At 32.3% G+C, this 21,634-nt stretch overlaps 2 protein-coding genes across 6 annotated transcripts; one reads left to right on the top strand and one right to left on the bottom strand.

Moving 5' to 3' along the window:
- Positions 1-1,227: 1,227 nt before the first annotated feature.
- SOL1 (carboxypeptidase D) lies at positions 1,228-9,837 on the top strand. Of its 4 annotated transcripts, none has more exons than XM_087124530.1 (15): positions 1,228-1,462; positions 2,001-2,067; positions 2,165-2,260; positions 2,364-2,394; positions 2,511-2,567; positions 3,072-3,167; positions 3,741-3,863; positions 5,198-5,302; positions 5,658-5,704; positions 6,386-6,511; positions 6,631-6,733; positions 7,446-7,508; positions 7,600-7,683; positions 8,197-8,260; positions 9,293-9,597. In XM_087124530.1, the coding sequence occupies exons 1-15, from the start codon at positions 1,363-1,365 to the stop codon at positions 9,445-9,447; spliced, it is 1,317 nt and encodes a 438-aa protein (XP_086980656.1). In that variant the 5' UTR covers positions 1,228-1,362; the 3' UTR covers positions 9,448-9,597. The 4 variants fall into 4 exon arrangements, with proteins under 4 accessions (XP_086980656.1, XP_023535508.2, XP_086980659.1 ...); XM_023679740.2 differs by having other exon boundaries at positions 1,234-1,462; positions 9,321-9,837; XM_087124533.1 differs by having other exon boundaries at positions 1,281-1,462; positions 1,906-2,067; positions 9,321-9,837.
- A 743-nt stretch (positions 9,838-10,580) lies between these two features.
- Positions 10,581-16,520, bottom strand: LOC111796937 (S-adenosylmethionine carrier 1, chloroplastic/mitochondrial). 2 transcript variants are annotated; one of them, XM_087124535.1, is made up of 12 exons: positions 16,391-16,520; positions 15,189-15,296; positions 14,721-14,803; positions 14,223-14,299; positions 13,587-13,677; positions 13,297-13,350; positions 13,126-13,221; positions 12,824-12,913; positions 12,520-12,571; positions 12,028-12,089; positions 11,857-11,937; positions 10,597-11,013 (listed from the first exon to the last, which is right to left on the bottom strand). In XM_087124535.1, the coding sequence occupies exons 1-12, from the start codon at positions 16,404-16,406 to the stop codon at positions 10,885-10,887; spliced, it is 939 nt and encodes a 312-aa protein (XP_086980661.1). In that variant the 5' UTR covers positions 16,407-16,520; the 3' UTR covers positions 10,597-10,884. The 2 variants fall into 2 exon arrangements, with proteins under 2 accessions (XP_086980664.1, XP_086980661.1); XM_087124538.1 differs by lacking the exon at positions 16,391-16,520 and having other exon boundaries at positions 10,581-11,013; positions 14,721-14,837; positions 15,189-15,288.
- Between the last annotated feature and the right edge of the window lie 5,114 nt (positions 16,521-21,634).

The raw sequence follows: 21,634 nt of genomic DNA, 5'->3' as shown, positions 1-21,634 counted from the left end.
AGCATCTCAATAATACAGGTGCAAGAATGTTGGCTTGGAGTGTGACACGGAATGTGATAAACGGTAGTATCTATCAGTTAATTTAAAAAATATATATATCCATATTACTTTTCATGTATGTTTTGTTATTTACTTTATATAAATATTTAACTTTTTTTTATATAAAAAATCAATCTAGATTTTAAAAGTGAACAATAAGAAATATTTGTATAGTTTTTGTTATGTATATGCACACACATTTTTACATACAATAAAGTTTTAATAAAGTTTAATACAAATATATATATATATATAGTTAGGATTATATGTTAGAATAGGCACCAGAACTGTAGGCCTCCACATTTAGAGGGAATTAGGTTCCTTGTTGAAAAAGGAAGGGTTACTGGATGAAGTGGTATCCTATCCTAACTTTGTCTTCACCATTCAAGTTCGTCACGGCTCCTATTTTTCATCATTAAAAAAAACAAATTAATTTAAATACCATTTTTTTTAATGTGGATAATTAATACACTTTTTTTCAATTTCTAAAGTTTAGTTATAATTTGTTTTAAAGCAATTTTAAAGAACATGCCTAAAAATTGCTTTAAAATATCGTAAATTTAATTGATAGTTTAAAATATATATTAACTTTTTTAAAAATATAATCTAAATGGGTATAAATTCAAGATTTAAATTTATATAATTACTAGTTAATTAATACACTTTTTTTTCAATTTCTAAAGTTTAGTTATAATTTGTTTTAAAGCATCTTTAAAGAACATGCCTAAAAATCGCTTAAAAATATGGTAAATTTAATGGATACAATGGTAAATTTAAAATATATATTAACTTTTTTAAAAATATAATCTAAATGGGTATAAATTCAAGATTTAAATTTATATAATTACTATTTTAGAGAAAAACTAAGTATAAATAGATTTTTGTTCAAATTATCATGTTGTATTTATTTTATTTTATGAATCCTCAAATAGAATTTTAATTTTTTAATTTTGTATTTTAATGGCGGGTAAGCTTTCGATTTTATATTTAATTGATATCTGCTGATTTATTAGGTTAAAAAAAATTAATTTATACCTAATAAATTTTTAATTTTATAATTTTTTAAATTTAGAATTTAAAATTAAAATAAATGGGAAAAGTCAAAATACGATACAATAATCGAAAAAATGTCCAAAACATGGCGCGAGTCATTGTCACGTGCTTATCACTCGTGAGTCGTGATCGACTCTCCTCTTCGGCCCGGCGATGATAAAAATAGAATAAAATTCAGATTTCAGTGTTTCCGTCTTCAGATCACCGACCACAAAAAATCGGAAGAACCAATACGCTCCAAATTTCCGATTGCTTGAAAGGAGAAGAATAATGAAGTTTCTCTTTTCGTTTTTACTTCTCTCTGTTGTTTCTCCAGCTTTGTTTCACTCTGCACTCGCTCGAGGCGGCCTCAATCGCTCCATTTCGCCAGGTTTCTGCTTTGTTTTCGACGTAATGTTTAGTTTTCTTTGTTTGTGCATATTCGAATTCGATGCTTTCCGTTTGGCAGCTGATAGATTGGTGTGATTGCGCAGTTGATGATTTTGAAATGAGGAAAATTCTCTGCGAGTTTGTTTAGTTCCAGACTGGAATCTGTTTTTTTTTTCTTCATGTTCATACATGACATTTTGATTTGTTTTCTTTGAGAATTGAGACGAGGAAAGAGTAAGTATTCTTTATCGTTCTCAAGTTTCTTTTGTTCTTTCTTTGCTATGTATCTCAACTTGCGCGTCTCGGTCTTTGGATTATTGTGTTTGATCGTTTAATTTGAGTTTGAATGTCTTTAAATCGGTGTTGAATTCTTTTATGCGGTAGCTTTCATTAGTTGACGTTTTCTTATTCTAGATTTTCGTTCCGTCTTCCTTTGTCATGCAGGTACTTTAGGTTTTGTACGGCTCGGATGTTCGATTATTGTCTATGATGATTTGAATAGAATTTGATTGTAGTTTTTAATCGATGTTGTGCTGTAGATTTCGTTAGTCTTGCATATGGAGGTTCTGCTAGATTTTTACTCGAGGACAATAATTCTAAACGAAGGTAGCTAGTCCATGGAGATTTCCAGTATCTTGTGGTTATTTTAATTTTGTTTTCTGTATGTTATTTTGAGTTCGGAAACATTTCAAAATTTGTTCAGTGACAAGATCATGCAAGGTTATATGACCAATAAAGAGCTTGAACGGGCCGTTAAAGCGTTTGGTAAAAAATGTAGTAAAATTTCTAAGATATACAGGTAATTCCAAGAGTTGTGATTTCCTTACTATCTTGAAAAGAAGGCCTAATTAATGTGCTGATTTCTCTCGCTTTCCTTTCCTCTCTCTTGGTTGCTTGATCAGTATTGGAGACAGCGTGCAAGGGTTTCCACTGGTAATCATTCCAAAATGTTAGTTCTTTTGTTTTTTTCTAATTCTTCTCTCCCTAATATCAACGCTAAGTCGAAATATACAATATCTGATGAAGTGCTGTCATCTGATTGGTAATAGTGGGTAATCGAAATTTCTGACAAGCCTGGCCAGGAAGAAGCGGAACCTGCATTTAAGGTGACTGATCTACTACTTGCGTATAATAGTCACACCTGACCGCCAATCCACACACCTGACACTTTTTTTAATTTGTGAATTCTCTTTCTTTCTCCCTTCCGTATGAGTGATAGATAATTTTAAATATGCAATTGTAGTATAAAATGAAATAAAAGCATTGTATGTTGTTTAAGGTCCGAGTACACTAACAGTATTGTCTCTATTTGCCTGTTCTATGTGGCTATAACAATATGCCATGATCATTTGGTAAAGCATGCGTCCATGCTAAATTTCCTGTTTATTAGTCATTCGACTCTTTCCTGGTCTACTGTTGATATAATAGTTGTTCTTTGACTGCAAGTACCATTTAAAAAGAAAACCATACTTTCTTGCTTTTTACCCTGTGCATTTCGTTAGTATCTTTTTATCTGTATGTATTTAGTGTAGAATTGAATCTTGTATAAATATTGGAGCACCTGTAGACTTACTCGAGGAGGTTGTAAATGATTTTATTTCATATTGCAGTACATAGGAAATGTACATGGAGATGAACCTGTTGGCAGGGAGCTTCTCTTGCAATTTGCAAACTGGATATGTGATAATTACCTGAAGGATCCATTGGTAACTTATATAATTTTCTTTTTCATTTACATACATCTTTTAAGTTTTCATGCTTTCATATCCACCATCAGTCATATGCACCAGTTGACATGCGTTTATGCCATACATATATCATCCATCGTGGTTCCGTAAGTCATTCTTGTTTTATTCTTGCCTTGTTTGTGCCATGTCTATAACCTAGTTGTTAATTTATTTTTGCATGTTATATTTTTATCTTAAAAAAAACTGTATATTTTTATGCAACAGCGGAACAATGTGAGCTTAATGGAATGAAGGTTTCAATATGACATGTTTCAGTGACTCAGTTTTTGGATGAATCCCTTATCATAGTGCTAGTTAATTGTTGCAGTTGGTTTTTATTTGGGATCTTAGCTCAGATGGTTTGGTATAATACAGAAGGCCAAATTCGAAGAAATAATCCTTTTATTTATCTAAAAGCCAATGCTGTCTATTCAAAAGACCTGTGTTATGCTTTTCTGATTGTTTATGAGATGCAATATTTAATTTCCCTTGCTGTGTAGTTTGTGCTATTGCAACTTTGTCTCACTCCAAAGTTCTAATTTATTATTGAAGGCTACACTGATTGTGGAGAATGTTCATCTTCATATACTTCCATCTATGAATCCGGATGGATTTTCTCTTCGGACACGTAATAATGCAAACAATGTGGATCTAAACAGAGATTTCCCTGACCAGGTACATTTGTTGGCATCCTAATTTATTATGTGCGAGTAAATTGAAGTCTTAGCAGGCTTTCCCTACTTTTGATTGAATTCTGATACTACTGAAGAATAGGTTTTATTTTGCAAGTCCATGTCATTTTGATACAAGATTGGATGAGTAATTTGAAGTGGAAAGTTATGGGATATTCAATGGTCGTAAAGCATATCATATGTGAAAAATAAGAAACCTAATTAATAGGAAAGATCTACGGAAGAATTAGGTGTTTAATATGTTTCAAATTCACATTCATATAGTAGATGCGATTGCAAAAATTAGTAGGTAATAGTAAGTTCTTTGTTGCAAATGTTTTGATTTCTTTCCTGTTTTGGTAGAGGTCTTCTTTTGATGAGCCTTTCTCTATAGTTGTTTCCCGTTGGTTTGTCATTGAAAAAATAGTAATAAATAATTGGTAGTAATAGCCTGGTCCAGCTGTGTTATTTGCACAGCTTATTGATCTCAAGTTCCATATTTGCTCACTTGGATATGAAAAGGCATTTTCATTTTAGTATATATATTTGCCTATCGTGATTATTGTTTTTGTTCATCTACTCTGAAGATGTCAAATGATTAGGTTCTTACTGAAACAAAAAGGGTGTTAAGTGATTAAGCTATCTGTTAACCTTGGCATGCTTTCTATAAGTTCATCAATCCTCCAAGAGAATGTTTTTCCTATCACTGCACCGCTTTGCATTTGCTTGAAAAGTTGGAAATGGGCATCAGTATATGAATAATTTCATCATTTGTTATTTCCCAGTCTTTTTGTTGCATAGTCATAGAAGGTTGTTGCCCAAAATGTACTTTAGAGTGATTTTTCTCTTCCTCACATTAGTGTCTCATTGGGCCACATGTGAATTTGATTCAGTTGTTTTCTTTGTTTGTCCATAAGATTCAATGATCATTATTTTCCGATGCCATATCTGTTTCCTTATTTGACTAATTCTGATAATAATCTCTATTTGTTTTTCCAAATCTATGATTTTGGATGATAGTCACATTCTTTTCGTAATTCACCTTTAGGTCCTGGAGGTTACACTCCATTTTATTTCATTTACCAATGAAATTGTTTAACTTCTCATATTTTAAAAAAAAAAAAAAAAAAAAAAAAAAATGAAATGAATATGTGTCTTATTCTCGTCAACTATTCTATAATTCTTCTTCTGTCGTTGCACCTTGTTCAGTTTACTTTGATTCACTCTTTTTTTTTTTTTTTTCTCCTGGGATCAATTGCTTTTCTGCATTAAATGGCCAAAACCAATTCTATGATGTTATACATTTTAAGCAGGGATTAACTGTACATTTAATGTCAGTTCTTTTTCGTCAATGATGATGAATATGCACGGCAACCTGAAACGAAGGCAATTATGAAGTGGATGAGAGACATACATTTCACTGCCTCTGCCACTTTGCATGGGGTAAGAGTCATAAGACCCAATTTTGTCTTCTTTTACCGCCTTATCTTTCTGACTAGTCGTTCTTATAAACTCTGGAATAGTATCATTTGGACATTATTTATGCATATTCCTTACCATGAGAAGTCTCTCCCTCATTAGAAACAATCAATTTAGAACCATCCGTTGTTCAATTAATATTTATCCCCAAAACTAAAGTAAATTAAGAAGAACCTAAAAGATATCTTGTTCATTATTTTAAATACTGTTCGCGTCTCCTAGACATTGATGTATTGGTATTATATTCTAAGTTTGACTAATGAATGCAGTGTTAAGAAACATATAAAAGAAGTTTTCATGATGTCTTTACCCTTTACAGGGTGCACTTGTTGCCAATTACCCATGGGATGGCACTGCAGATAAAAGGTGATAATTTTATTATTAAAATTTTTCCTTCATTGCTAGAAAGATTTTCTTTTTCACTTTGGTTTTTTTCCCAGTATCGCCACATCTTTTATGCTTTATTTTTGTGTCCGTATATAATATATATATATATATTTTTTGTGTCCGTATATATATATATATTATATATATATATATATATTTGCTTCAGTGACTACGGACTACTAATTGAACCTGGACTCAGATCTCATTTCTTGATCATTTTTCCTCAATTATTCTTCTCTATGCGGTGCTTATTTTGTCAAAATGTTTGTGTGTGTGTTTTTTTTTATTCTATCATATCACCTTTTCTCATTCATTATCTGTGCTGAATGTCAGTTGAGGACTTTTTTTTTTCCTCGAGGAATTATGACCGTCTTTTGTCTTTGGCTCCTGAGGAATTGGTTTGCTTTAATTTCTTCTTTAAGACTCAAAGTATAGATGAGAATAAATGGAACTCTTTTTGTTTGACCTCCAAAAAGGCTAATGAGGTTAAAAAAAATTCAGGCCAATCAGTATGGTGGCGACAAAAGTTGTTGGCTAAATTAAAATAATATTGTAAAAATTATTTGCCCATTCAATTATGCTTTTCAACATGCATTACTTAGTGTTGGTTAATATTTCAGTTACTTGCTCTCTTTACACATTCTAAAATTGATTTTTCAGGAAAGATTACTATGCATGTCCTGATGATCAAACATTCCGGTTCATGGCTAGTGTCTATAGTCGCTCACATCATAACATGTCTTTAAGCCAAGAATTTGAAGGAGGAATTACAAATGGAGCTTCGTGGTATGGCAATGAATGCTTGGAAAAATTATTTTTAAAAATGGTATCCATGCGTCACGGTTCTGAAATTAATGAATTTCTCTTTTAAAATACTTTTCGGAATTTATGCAACATTTGTGCAGGTACCCTATATATGGTGGCATGCAAGACTGGAACTATATACACGGTGGCTGTTTTGAGTTGACTTTAGAGATTACAGACAACAAATGGCCTCCTGCTAATGAGGTTTGAACTGAGTTCAATCCATCCTTGCTTCAATAGAAACGAACAAAAGACTTGTTACCCGTTACTTTCATTGAAGCGTAGAGGGTTAGAAAGTATTGGTAGTCATTTTTTCTTGTATAGATTTTTGTAACAGCCTAAGACCACCGCTAGCAGATATTGTCCTCTTTGAGCTTTCCCTTTCGGGCTTCCCCTCAAAGTTTTTAAAACGCGTTCATTAGGGAGAGGTTTCCACACCCTTATAAAGGATGCTTCGTATCTCCTCTCCAACCGATGTGAGATCTCACAATCCCACCCCCCTTTGGGGCCCAACGTCCTCGCTAGCACTTGTTTCATTCTTCAATCGATATGGGACCCCCAATCCACCCCCTTTGGAGCCTAGCGTCCTTGATGGCACACCGTCTCGTGTCCACCCACATTCGGAGCTCAGCCTCCTCGCTGGCACATTGTCCGATGTCTGACTTTGATACCATTTGTAATGGCCCAAGCCCACTGTTAGTAGATATTGTTGTCTTTGGGCTTTCCCTTTCAGGCTTCCCCTCGAGGTTTTTAAAACGCGTCTGCTAGGAAGGGTTTCCACACCCTTATAATGAATGCTTTGTTCTCCTCTCTGACCAACGTGGGATCTCACAATTTTAGTGACCTTTGCCTTTCACATAACTGCTATTTCATCTTATTACCATTCATGAAAGATTTTCCTCTGACATATGTGCAGCTTGCTACCATTTTTGAGTATAACAAGTTGAGCATGCTGAATCTCGTTGCGAGCCTTGCTCAGGTACAACTTTGTTCGTCTTTCAGTTGCATTTGTGTCTAAGAATACAGTATAGACTTCTCTCGCCTTGAATTGTTTAATATATTATATTCAGACAGGAATTCATGGAAGGATTTTTTCATCAGAGAGTGGAAGGCCATTACCTGGAACCATTACACTAAAGGGAATAGATTACTCGGTACTTTCAAATCTTCAAATTTTCTCCGTTTGCCTTATCCGGCACGTCTATATTGCATTGAAGCATGCATTACAAATGACAAAAAAAACTTGATTCCTTTGAATCTCACATCAGATAATTCAGGTCGTGAAATCTATCGTTACTAAAAAATTAGACTTACCAAATAAGCTCAAAGAAAAAAAAAAAAAAAGGTATATAGAGGTGAAGGATTGTTGGATTGAGTTTAGATGATATTAAGAACTAGAAAGGTTAAGTTGCAAATATCTTGTGTGTAATTTTTTGATTCCTTCTGCTGCTCGTTTTGGTTGGCATATGGTAAAAATATAGATTATTATTAACATAGTGAAACTGTGAGGGAGAACCCAATCCATCTTGTGATGATTGTTGTGAATCTCATATCTTTTTAAAATTATGATCATAGAAGAAAACCAGAGGGGTGACGGAGAGAATTCTCTTGCCCTGGTCAAAACTGTGTGCCCCACGGTAACGAATTTTCTTAAATTTAATCGACAGGTTAAGGCTAGCGAAACGCTTGGGGTCTACCATCGTTTAGCTGCACCAAAACAGAAATATGAAGGTAAGTTCTTCTAACCTACCGCTCAATCCTCTTTCCCTCAACTGTAGCCATGATCTTCTTCATTCAATCGTGTTAAAATTGGCTATGCATGGAATTTTTTTAATACAAGACTTTAGGTTAAGATGAATTTTATAAGCAGTTACTTGAAACATGTCATAGCACCTAGGCATAACATAAGAACTTAATGAACACTTTTTTTTAATACTTAAAAGTAACTTTTTTTTCTTTCTTTTTTTCTTTTTTTAGAAGAAAAGTAAACTAAACTTCTCGTTGGAGGCATTAGGAAAAGTTTTGTTTTATTTTATTTTATATTTTGAGTTCAATAAATATACATTTGAAATTGTTTTCAAATTTTGTGATCAAATATTAAAAACTTTGAAAATTAGTTTCAAGTGTCGAGGGTATCTAGATTTTGAATTTAAAATTTTAAAATGGTGAAAAGATACAAATGCTAACAAATATAGTATTTCGAAATTATAAACCAATTTTTGTTAAATTAAAAAAACATAATATTTATATTATAAATTATATGATATGTTAACATAATAATTATAGATAATTTATAACATTAAACATGTTCATAAATTATTTAATAATAATTGATATTTTTAACCTAATATTTAGTTGATAACTACAATTAGTTTTATGATTTATAAAATATTATCCTAACACACTTCAAACAATTAATTAAATTTAAAAATTGTGCTGGTTTTCTCATTATTTCTCTACCATGATTTTCATCTTTCCTAATAAAACATTTTGAATTCTTAACAATTTTACAAACAAAAACAATTTTTGAAGACTATTTTTCTTAATTTTCAAAACATGAGTTGGTTTTTTAAAATATACCTAAAAATAATATTTATAAGTTTAATTTTTAAAAACTACTTGAGTTCGAACATCATCTTTCATTGCTAAAAAAGTTTGATGTCACGACTAGCTATCATTCTTAAAGTTGTTGCGTCAACTCATAACATTGTTGGTTAAGTATGATGATTTTGTGAGTTTTTTGTCCTAAAGTGTTGGGGATAGATAGCAGAATGATTATATGTTTCTGCAGTAAGTGCGTCGATGCCCGGGTACAAGTCGAAGAACACGAGCATCTGGTTGGAGGAGGGAGCTATGTCTGTGGACTTTATTCTGGATCCGGACACCACAACCAAAGGAAAAGTAATGCAAAACTGTGATTGCTACGGTGGCCATGGGGTGGACTTTGTGGGCTATATTTGGGGACACTACTATGAGGCGTATATTTTCTTGGCGGTTGTTTTGGTATTTATTTGCTTTTTATTTCAGAAGAAGATGAAATCTAGACTTCCCAAGCAAAGATTAGTTGCATTGCCAAAGAGGATTGTGGTCTGATATGGTTTGGTTTGGTTTGGTTTAGTTCAGTTCAGTTTTTTATTTTATTTTATTTTATTTTATGAGACTTTTCATTACTAGAGAAATGATTGTGTGATTGTAGAGTAACAGTTTTCAAGGGTTTTTCCTAACAAAGGAAGAAAAGATCTTTGAGCAAGTTTCCTTTGTACTTCATCGTCAATGCTCAATCAGAATAACTTATGAGTTTATATCCATATTCATTCTATTCTCCTTTGCCTTTTTGAGGGTGTCTAAATTTTGGGTAATGGAATCTGTTACATGCTTCAAGTTTTCTACAAACATCGAAAGTTAAATAACTTTTAAAACTACGGACTAAATTCTAATTTTTTTCAGAACCAAATTTGTAATTAATCTATTTAATTTATGAACTTTAGAAAAAACAATCATTTATATTTTCACTATTATTCTGTAATCTAATATTAGCCACTATCTTAGCCCATCTACTAATCTATGTAAGGATATGTTTGGAAATTTTGAATTAAAATCATTAGTGTTATATTACTCGAAAGCGTGTCTTTAATCATTCAAAATTCAAAATTTACTTGGCGTTAAAGCATGTTCAGAGTAATTAAATATAAAAAATTTAAGAATGAATAATTTAAAAAAACTCAGACATCTAAAATGCAAACAAAAATATTTTAAAGTTTGGAGGAAAAAAAAAAGCAAAAAAAAGTAGATTTTTAAAAGTTTGTCAGGGGCCGTTAGAAAGCGAAGTGTAGTACCTTTTTCCATGAATTCAGTATGTTCGGTCCATATAAGAAGAGACGAGTTTGCAGTTCCTGAGTTGGCAGCTTCTACATTCTACAAAGTAACAAGCAACCAGAAGCACCAGCTTTCATTAACCAGTTCTAACATTATTAGTGTGTTTGAATCAACTTCCTAGGGGATCCTTCGAAGGGTAAAAATGTTTCCTCTTTCACTAGATATTGTGCTCACTGAAATTTCAATTTTATATTAATAATTATAAATTTAAAATTTAGCCTCTCAACTCTGTTTTTAAGATTTACTAATATATTGAATACAAAATTTGAGATTTCATGACTAAATAGATATAATTTAACTGAACTTATAATTTAATAGGTAAGTTTAGAGAGATACCTGGCCCATGTTTCGGTGCTGGCAATGAAAATTATGACAGCAAACAAATCAAACTATTTTTATTTAGTCTAACAAATAAAATTAGGAAGTTGAGCCGTGCAGTGATTCTTAAAATTTAAAGACGAAATAGAAGGTGAACCTCATCATTGCGGCTCGAAGGTTTCCCCAGGCGGTGGACGCCTCTTGTTAGCAAGCATTTGCTTTGTCTTTTCAAGGACGCCAAAAAATATAGCGCCTCCTAACCCTATCCACAGCACCCTTGGCCCTATGCCCTGCAACAAGGAATAGAATAGAGAGTGTCATAATTTATGGTTCATTTAGTCATAGAGCTGCATGAAAATTTTATTCTTTAAGGCTTCTGCAATCTACTTGCTTCCTAAAAATGGTTGAAAACGAGTTCTCAATCTATCTACCATAACATGTTATTCATTGATATCACATCTTCTTAAAAGCCAAACACCGCTAGTAGATATTGTCTTATTTGGGTTTTCGCTTTCGGACTTTCCCTCAAGATTTTTAAAACGCGTCTACTAGGAAGAGGTTTCCACGCTCTTATAAAAGGTGTTTCGTTCTCCTCCCCAACTGATGTGAGATCTCACAATCCACCCTCTTTGAGGCCCAGCGTCCTTGTGTCCACCCCCTTCGAGGCTCAGCCTTCTCACTGGCACATCACCCGGTGTTTGGCTTTGATACCATTTGTCATATATTGTCCTCTTTGGACTTTTCCTCAAAGTTTTTAAAACGCGTATGCTAAGGAGAGGTTTCCACACTCTTATAAAGGGTGTTTCGTTCTCCTCTCCAACCGATGTGGGATCTCACATAACCATTCACTATTCCATCATCTTAAATCTATCTACCAATATTAATCTATTTAATACAAATTCGAAATATAGATTTCTAGTTCTCACTTGCGCTCAAACAAATTGTTAGTCATCTTTTAAGCCTTCCCAAATAATTTTTTTTTTTCATGTGCCTCTCCCACATAGACTAGTAGGGCCGTACATCAATAGTGACATCTAAATGAAACCGATTAAATAGTTAAAAAAATTTAGCTTTATATATAATTTGAAAACAATAATTCCCTTCCTATCAGTAGGTCTGAAGAACGAACAAACCTTTAAAAAGGCACGTGCTCCTTCTTCCCTCATTATAGTCCTACAACAATCATGAATACCTTGGTATTGGCTATTTGATCCCTGCGTATCATTAAAAGTTAAGAAAAGTGGGTCGACACTTGAGTTGGTTTTTTACCAAACAAAAAGTTGGAACAGCTCATGGATCAATACCTGAACCATTAATCTGGTTTTTATCACGTCAAGAGGAGTGGTTACGGCCCCACTAATAGCACCTACACAAGAAGAAAAATATTGGGAAGAATATCATTAAGCGTGCATATTCGACAAAATGAAATCATATACTATTTACCCACGACCTCTTAAGAGGGTTAAAATATATCATACATAAACTAACAATAGAGACAATAGCTTAGTGGTGTTAGACAAACACGACTCTCCACAATGATATGATATTGTCCACTTTGAGCATAAGCTCTCGTGGCTTTACTTTGGGCTTCCCCAAAAGGCCTCATACCAATGAAGATGGTATTCCTCACTTATAAACCCATGATCTTCCACTAAATTAACCCATTTGGGACTAATTAACTAAGGTGGGACTCACTCCCAATAATCCTCAAGAAGTGAAATTTCAGCATATTTTTTCCGGAATTCTCATGGAAACACTTTGAACCAAAGAAGAAATAGTGTCATTCGATTATATACCAGCGAAAGCACCAATTATAGCAGTCTCAGGATCATCTGGATCTCTTTGCGCCTGCATTCCGGTGTATTCCATTCATTCACCATTAGCAAAATTGTATATCGATCATGAAAGGTGAGTTCAACTTGGCATAAACAAGGGATGGAAAAGTAGAAGTCAATATTGGTTGACGGCATTCTTCCAATAGCCCAGTACTCTGAACTTCTTTAGTGGAATGTCGAAGAACACAAAGAAAACTTTACCTCCAGGAAGAACGAAAAGAAAACAACTCTACATTAAGTACCTGTAATCCATACGTGAACTTACCGCTAGCTTGTATCCTATCCTAAGTTGTTCGTAAATGCAGAACTGAATGGCATCAAATGGCAAATCTCGCAGTAAGAAAGATCCATACCCCTGAAAAATCAACAAAGAAACAGGAAAATGTGTGCAAGTCTTTAACAATCGATATTTAATCTCAAGAAAATTAGACATCTTTTATGCAGTCAATTGGCAAGATATACATTGAAGAATGACATTATGAACACTCAGTATAAATAAAAATAGAATGACATTATGAACGCTCAGTAAAAATCAAAATGTTAGTAACAAAATGAATGTATTTTTACCGCATAAAGACCTCTAAAACCTTCCCTTGAAACAATAACGTGGACAGCATTCGATGCAGAAGCAAAGTGGCTAGTCTGCATCCTTTGCTTAACTACCTGGAGACGATGAACAAATAACAAGCTCAGCAGGAATGGACGGAGTACTGTAATAGATCAGCTAAGCATAACTACCTCTGTTGGCACGCGGATGAGTGAAGAAGCCACGCCTCCTATGAAACCTGCAGTCTGTACGTAGCTTGAACACCTATTAAATTAACAAATAAAGAGCTCTATCCAACATTCTGATGCAATAGTTCACTCTAAAATATCTTGAAAACAAAACTTCATGCAACTGACGGTTTTTTTTTTTTTTTTTTTTTTTTTTTTTTTTTTTTTTTTTGCAGTAGTAAAATACCCAAAGGGGAACACCTGCCAGACTCGATAGATATGTGAGGTGAAACATGGTTGGTTGATAATCTTACCAAATGAGCTAAAGCATTGAGGTTTTCAGGGAGAGATATCAGCAATTTCTGTTTGGTAGGTTCATATACACCAACAAACATGGCAGTGGCACTGATAATAGTGAAATTATCAAACATTTAGCATAGACGTCATATGATGAGAAATACGAATAACTGCTGCATTTATGAACCAACTCTCACAATTTTAACACAACTCTTTGAATAAACTAATGGTGAACTATAACCGTAAGCGACTCAGTACAGATAGGACACTAAGCAAAGAAATGCTCCATAGTGAGAAATTCTGAAAGCAACAAGAGATGTTTTAAAAAAAACTGGTTTTCACTCAAATGGCTGAAAAGCATAGCCATTACAGGCCATAATATCAACATAAGAATAATAAATTAAAGATTATTTAAAGGTGTTTGTGGAAAAATAACAAGAAAATGAGGTTAAAAAGAAGACATTGAAACACGAAACATTCTTGTCTTTCATACAAACTAATGAATTTTTCAGTTTCTCATATCGCAAACTTTTGTATTCAAAATCACATTTGAGAAATACTTATGCCCAGTCCAAAATTGAGCCCTAAAGTTGCATTATCCAATATTCTAGCAGACGAGAAGATGAAAAATATCGGGAGTTAGGTACACTCACGGTAACATCCCAACAAGATTTGCAGCCAATCCAGAATAAAGTCCTTCGAGTACAATTTTCCCTCCTCCACGAACGGCCTATCAAAATCATTTTAGTATAATTTAGAAATCTGCAGGTGCTACACATTCAAAAGCCAACATATGACTAAACAAAGCAGGAAGAACCCTATTGTTGGTTCAGTGAGCATAAGATAATCAAATAAGCAGACAGGCATGGATGATGACTTGAGCAAGGGAATAAAATGCTTCAGAAATACCATTGTAGAGAGTGTATGGTGAATCATTCCAGGACAAATAGTTTCGATTGAGATAAAAATAAAAATAAGTCTCCAAGAAACAGAGCGCTTGAATAGACGAAATAAGAGTACGGCATAAAATTTTAAGTGAACGAAGTAATTAGAACAACAGTAGGGACCAAAAATTTGAGGCTCGGAAGTTCTAGAGGAGCCTAAAAGATCTTCACAGTCCAACTGGAAGTAACCCCCGCATATAAGGCTACCTGTAGACGAGTTTTTATGGTATCAATTGGATATAGAGCAGCTTCTACAACGAGACCAGCAGCACCTCCAGCTATGGCACCTTCTGCAAAAGCCCATAACAAAGGCAAACATAGATCCTATAAAATTGGAACACTCTTTGTAAACTTCAAGCATGACAAACAAGATCTTTGGCAACAAAGAACATTTGCAAACGAAGATATTAGAAGGGATCAATATAATGTTATTTAAGCTGTTAGTGGTTGTATGAGATAATGTGGTAGATGGAACAAAAATTTAGAAGCCTTGAAGACCAAAGGGCCTAAAATCATGACGATTCAATAGGTCATTTGCATCACATAGATAGTGTTTCAAGGGATTTGAAATGAATAATGCCTTCATACTATCAACCTAAGTTTAGCTGAACTAGTAAAAGAATATTATATCATTTACCAAAATATCAGCTAAAATTCTAAAAAAATAATACCTACCATACAAGGTACGTATAAAATCAAACTCCTTATTCTCTCCGACATTAAATGTTGCAGAAACCTTGATGGCCTTATTATTAGCGTCATTCATCTTGTGTACCAAAACATCTGTAGAATAAATCAATTCTTCATTACAGACAGAACCAAAAGTAGGTTAAATTTAAATGGAAATAATACAAAAGTTAGATAAAATGTAGGAGCTTTAAAGAGATGAATGTCGTAGGCAAACAAAAAGTCTACAAAGCTTCTAGTCTCGAAGCTGAAAAATTATTGAATTTACTCGCAGGCGAGTAGTTAGTTCGAGATACAACATCAGCTACAAGTTCTGACATGATTAGATCGGGTAAAGCAACAGAGTGCATGGACTTCTGAATCTCATTTTAAGTAACGGAAGCAACGAAACTGCAGCAAGAAGTCTCGAAGTTTTGACGAGCATTATTAATAATTTAGCTGTGGGCGAGAATCAAGCCAAAATTGACGATATGCAGCAGGAAGGAGCCTGAATCTCAGTTGACTAATCCAAAATAACTGAGAAACTAATGAGCTCCAAACTGAAATATACGGATCAGTAAAAGAACCTTCAACAAGGAATTCCGACTTCGTGGAAGAAATTTTGCGTTCCAATATTACCGTAAAGTAGAAGTTCCTTCACGTCGTACTATTCCTATCAAAAGATAACAAAGTACTTCTACACCGCGTTCTTAAACATTGCTACACTGACTACACTACTCCACGGCTAATTTCGTCGTCTAAATTCTCTAAGCAACCACGAAATTCAAGTTCATCAAAATTGTTCCAGAAAAACATTACGAATACATCCTATTCATGCCAAGGAAAATTCACAAAAAAAAAAAAAAAAAAAAAAAAAAAACAACAACAACAACAACGCGTTAAACTTTTAGATAATTGACGGTGCGATACAAATTGAAGTGAAGAATCTCCCTGCCGATACTATCTCGTTACGACATCGACAACACCAAATGGATAAATCAATACAGGAATGAGAGTGAAAAGTAAGCAAATATGAATTACTGTAGCGAAATTCCTGCTAGGAGGCAGAGAACGACGAGAATCAATGGCTGCTCGTCTGCTTCCGCCAATAACGAGTAGCAAATAAACGTCACAAATTCTTAAAGCAAGAAAGAAGATACTGAAATCAAACTAGAAAAGAGATCGAAGAAGAGGATGCCGTCGAAAATTACCTGGAGAATCTCTCATTCTGGCTGCCGCTTTCGGAGAGAGGAGACTGGGCGCGCCAAATCCAACTCAAATAAAGATAGAGGGCTTCACGGTCCATCGTCTCGTTAACGAAGCAAAATTAATTCTCGAAGGAAAAAAGAGAGGTATTGTTTTAGCTTTTAAATTTGCATCTATTTATACTAAGGGCGTATTTGCTTTAAAATCGAACGTTGTTTTATTATTTCTAATTAATCATATTAAATTTTCGTAAAATATTATTTTTACCTACTTGAAAAAAAAATTAATACCAAAATTAAAATTAAAATTGTAGGATTTTAAAAAATAAAATCATTATTATTTTAATTTCATTCCTTTCGTTCAAATTTCAATTTTAAAAAAATACATAGTTTTAATATAAACGTTTCCCATCATAGTTTTCAAAACAAAATCTATATTTATTTATTTAATAAGACAATATTATTTAATTTATTTCAAAATTATATTTTTGTAAATTCAATAAAAAAATTTAATTCACGTTCGCTATTTATGGAATGATCATGGGTTTATAATCATCAATATTATCTCCATTGGTATGAGGCCTTGAGGGAAGCCCAAAACAAAGTCATCAGAGTTTATGTTCAGAGTGGACAATATATCATACAATTGTGAAGAGTTGTGTTCGTCTAACAAACTCATTTTTGTTCTCTTGTATTCGTGATTTTTTATCATTGTTGGCCATATGTGCCGAGAACGTGAACGATGAACTAGATCGAGTTAGTATTTTTTTTATATGTAGTTTTTGGTTAATTTTTCCATATTTACAAAAGCGAGATCGAAAATAACTGTATTTCTCATAATAATGCAAACATACCGTAAACAATTACAATGAGACAGCAATTAGTAACTCGATTTGGTTTGTACCTAGTCTCCCGCACAACCCAATAGAAATAACTTCACTAGATCAATGAATGGATACACAAGATCTCATGCAACTCAACTTCTCCGGCGGTCGCCCTTTTCCTCTGTTCTAAGTGAACTACTACCCGAGACACTGTTGAGCCTAACACTTCCCAGGTTCTTCACGAACCTCTTCTGTTACGTAAAAAAATAATTATCTAATCTCACATAAATAAATTTATACCTTCAAATTTATGCTCACGCTCAATTTGACCAAATTCTGCCAAAGGGAACTAAACGAACATCAACACATCATTGTAAGTTGCTATTATGTTGAGTTTTTATCAAATATTTTAACGGATAGTTATGATAAGAAAAAAAAATAAAAAAAAAAACAAAAAAAAAAACTACTATTTTAAAAAATAAATAAAATATATTTTTGATAATTTAGTCACGATTTTAATTAGTATTCATACATCCCTCGAAAATTTGGCTCAAATTTCGTTCCCACGTGAATAAATGGGAAAACTCCACGTGATCCAAAATTGAGCCAAACATCCAGAGGAGAAAAAGAAATAATTTTTTACTTTATTTAATTACGCGACAAAAATGAATGTCTTGTTGGCTCTTAGCATTTGGCAGTTTATAGGAAAGAAAACCAAACGAGGTCCGGCATTATTCATGCGCTTTACTTATCTCGTACCTTCCAACCTTTTCCAGCTCTCTTGAGAGCGACAATTCATAGGTCACCATCACAGATACCCAATGGCTCAACGTGTTCGTCTCAGATCATGACACATTTCGACAGTGAGTCACCAATCGTATCGTCCGACCACTTCAACCTACGGGAACGTAATGGTTTGGCTTCGGCCCTTTTCTCCCGTTGTTCCCACGCGCCAGGTCCATTTCCCCTTTTATTTTATTTTATTATCATAGTATAAATTATGAATTTATTTTTATGGTTCGAAATAATCTTTATGGCTTTGTTCTTTATTTTCTAAAACTTATTTTTGTGGTTGTAATTATTAAAAAACCTAAAAAAAATAAATAATATGAAAACAAATGTAATTTTAAAATAATTTAACAAATTAAATTTATATGCTTACTAAATAAGTTAATAGTAAATTGTATTAAAATGATATCCTTAGAATTTTAAATTATAATCAAATGTTTATTATTTTTATAAATTAGAAAGTTTAAATAGAAAAAAGGTTATTATCGTGTTCGAATTTATAATTTATTATTTAATAAAATTATTTTGATATAAACTTATTAGGTGGGGGAGAGGATTAATCCCAAAGTTCACACAAATATATAAGTTATTTTAGTCATATATATATATATATATATATATATATCATTTATTTGTTTATTTATTGACCTCAATTCGTATTATTTTAAAGTTTAAATTTCGTTTTATAATTATAATAAAATTAAAATTTAATATCCAAAGAAAATTAATATAGTTAAGTATATCATCTAAAACGTCCCTCAAAATTAGAAAAATTATAATTTTAAACTAATAATGGGCAAAATATTCATAAAAATAAAAAAGTATTCAATATTTTTTTATTTAATCAACATATTAATTATCATTATGCATTTTTTAGCATAATGATTTGCTCCTAGTATAATATAACAAATGTTTTGTTTTTTTTTTTTTTTTGCTTATAGCCTTAATTGTTTAATTAGATATTAAATTTTAAATTTCAAATCAAATAAATTTTAAAGTATTAGCTTTCCGTTGGTGTCAAATGGATTTATGAATTTTTAAATTTGTATGATGGTTTTTAAAAAAAAAAAAAAAAAAATCACGGGACATAATTAAAAAGTTTAAAATCTTATTAGACATAAACAGTTTTATATAGTTTATGAATATATTAGATATTTATTATACTTTAAATGAATGTATTAGATACTTATTATATACTAAATTTAAATGAAATAATCTACTAGACATTTTTATATTTATATAGTACTAAATTCACAATTTAACAAAACTATTATAAGATAAAATAAGCATGGGACTAACTTTTATTTCCACTTTTACAATTTTAAATTAGTGAATATTGATTTTTTAAGTAAAAATCTGTAAATAATTCTATGTAATGATATTCATGATGGAAAATCATTCCACATACCACATTAAACTTTAATTATTATAAAAAAAATTAATTTAAAGTCGATAAATATATATGTTGCATTAATTCTGTTTATATATTAATTGAATATATTAAAGTTTAAGGTAATGTAAAATTATAAGAAAATAAGTGATTTTTTTTTAAAAAGCAAACAAAGTGTTATTTACAATAATTAGTAAAATTTATTAAAATCAAATAAGACCAAACTATAGAAACTTCTAAATTTCACCCTAATTTTGTGGAATAAATGATAATAATAAAGCTTTTTAAAAACGAAAAAAAAAAAAAGAAAAACAGGTATGAATGGTAGTCTGCATAGCCTGGCCATGGCATGCTTGTTCGTAATACATGCATACATAGGACAGTGGGGGGCCCACTTTTAGAATAGTGGGACCCACACGGATCCACCGGCCAGTAAAGGAAATCGAGATCGTCGACAAGAGATAAATTCCTCACATCGCAATAGGCCACGTCAGAAGGCAAGGGGAAGTCGAAAGATCCGTATTCTGTCCATATCTCGAGCTGCACTCCAATTGGCCGTTGCTCTTGCGGGACCCACTAAGAGCAAAATATCTAGAGATGCTTTGTGCTAGTGGCGACGTCAGGTGTCTACTAGGCGAAGATATTTTTGGGCTCTGACCGCGTATCCTGCCTGCCCTGCCCGTCTATCTGCCACGTGTCAAGAAAACTGTGGTGCACGTTCATACCTTTTCCACCGCCCATTGGCCAATGCCTTCTATCTCCTTCGTGGATTTGTTGCCTCCAAACCTAAAGCAGGAGGGAATTTATTTTATTTTTTTAGTTTAATTTTTAGAGTTATTAAATTTTAAAAATGTCAAATAAATTTATCTAATTTTTTAAAATATTAAAATTATTTATAAACATGCTTAAACGAAAATTAAAAGTTTAAAAAATTAATTTTTAATGTTTAAAATTAAAAACAAAACTAAAACTAAATTTACCATTTAATATCGTGCTAAATGCAATAATCCATAATTATGAATTATATCCTCTTTTTATTTTTATTTTTCACAAATCGTGATAAATAAAGGTTTAGTGTGCATTCGATAAGGAAATATATATATATATATAACAAGTTAGTTTTGTATCTTTATTTAAAGGCCAACAAAAAATATTCATATTTTATTAAATATATGTTATAAAACAAATCTCGTGGTTTATTACAAATTTTTAATTTTTTTTTGGGTAAAATTATGTCTAAAGTATTAAAATATATATATATATATATTAAATAGAATTACATCAATGAGATTCAACGTCAATTTAAAGAGCAAAGAGTCTTCTATTCCACATATTTTAACAACTTTGAACTTTACAAGGTTCCAAGAATATTCATTTTAAATAAATTACTTCAAATTTCTAAAATAACTGTATAAAACATATAACATAATTTGCTTCAAACTAGTGAATTTTTAAAATAAGAGATAAACCAACTATCCACAAAAAAATAAAATAATAAATAAATAAATTTAACCATAAAAGGTTTAATTTCTATAAGCTAAAAAATAAAAAAATTAAAAAAAAAATCTCAAATATTATAAATTCTTGAGTCGAACGAGAAATATAATTTTAAATTTTGATTTTTGGACAATTCTACATTCCACGAAAATTGTTCATTTGAATCAACGATTCACGTGTAGATAGATGTACATGTTGGATGATGAAAGTCCCACATCGGCTAATTTAGGAAATGATCATGGGTTTATAAACAAAAAATATACTCTTCATTGGTACGAGATCTTTTGGGAAGCCCAAAGCAAAACCATGAGAGCTTATCTAACATGATATCAGAGCCATGCCCTAAACTTAGTCGTGCAGATTGGTAAATCCTCGAATGTCGAACAAAGGATTCCAGGAGTCGAGCCTCCTCGAAGGCCGTAAAAAATGAAAGACTCCTTACACGTTAGTACACATTGCTGCTTAAGTAGAAATGCCAATAAAAATACCAATAATCCATATATAATTATTTATTAAAATTTGATTATATCATAATGATAATATTTAAAACCAACTTAACCAAAAAAAAAAAAAAAAAGAACCCACATGGGATGGATGTGATGTGTAAGCATGGATGGGCATGGATGGTTCCTTACAATGGGCATCACGCGACACGGCGATTAGTCCCCAAGGCGAGAGGAAAATATCAGTGCCACGTAAGCAGCCAACTTAAGCCTAGAGCCCTGCTAAAGATCTGTCATATCTTCCTCC

Source organism: Cucurbita pepo, chromosome 1, assembly GCF_057944985.1.
Source record: "Cucurbita pepo subsp. pepo isolate OVF chromosome 1, ASM5794498v1, whole genome shotgun sequence".
NCBI lineage: Eukaryota > Viridiplantae > Streptophyta > Magnoliopsida > Cucurbitales > Cucurbitaceae > Cucurbita > Cucurbita pepo.
This window is presented reverse-complemented; position numbering and strand designations above follow the sequence as displayed.

Bases quoted from the DNA above. Each gene is read 5' to 3' on its own strand.
- SOL1 (XM_023679740.2), top strand. From the start codon at position 1,363: ATGAAGTTTCTCTTTTCGTTTTTACTTCTCTCTGTTGTTTCTCCAGCT. The intron at 1,463-2,000 runs GTTTCTGCTTTG...GTTGTGCTGTAG, and splicing joins CAATCGCTCCATTTCGCCAG to ATTTCGTTAGTCTTGCATAT. The intron at 6,512-6,630 runs GTATGGCAATGA...ACATTTGTGCAG, and splicing joins ATTACAAATGGAGCTTCGTG to GTACCCTATATATGGTGGCA.
- LOC111796937 (XM_087124535.1), bottom strand. The intron at 13,222-13,296 runs GTAGTTATGCTT...CATCGTCTCCAG, and splicing joins TCATCCGCGTGCCAACAGAG to GTAGTTAAGCAAAGGATGCA. The intron at 12,090-12,519 runs GTATATAATCGA...CTTCTTGTGTAG, and splicing joins TATAATTGGTGCTTTCGCTG to GTGCTATTAGTGGGGCCGTA.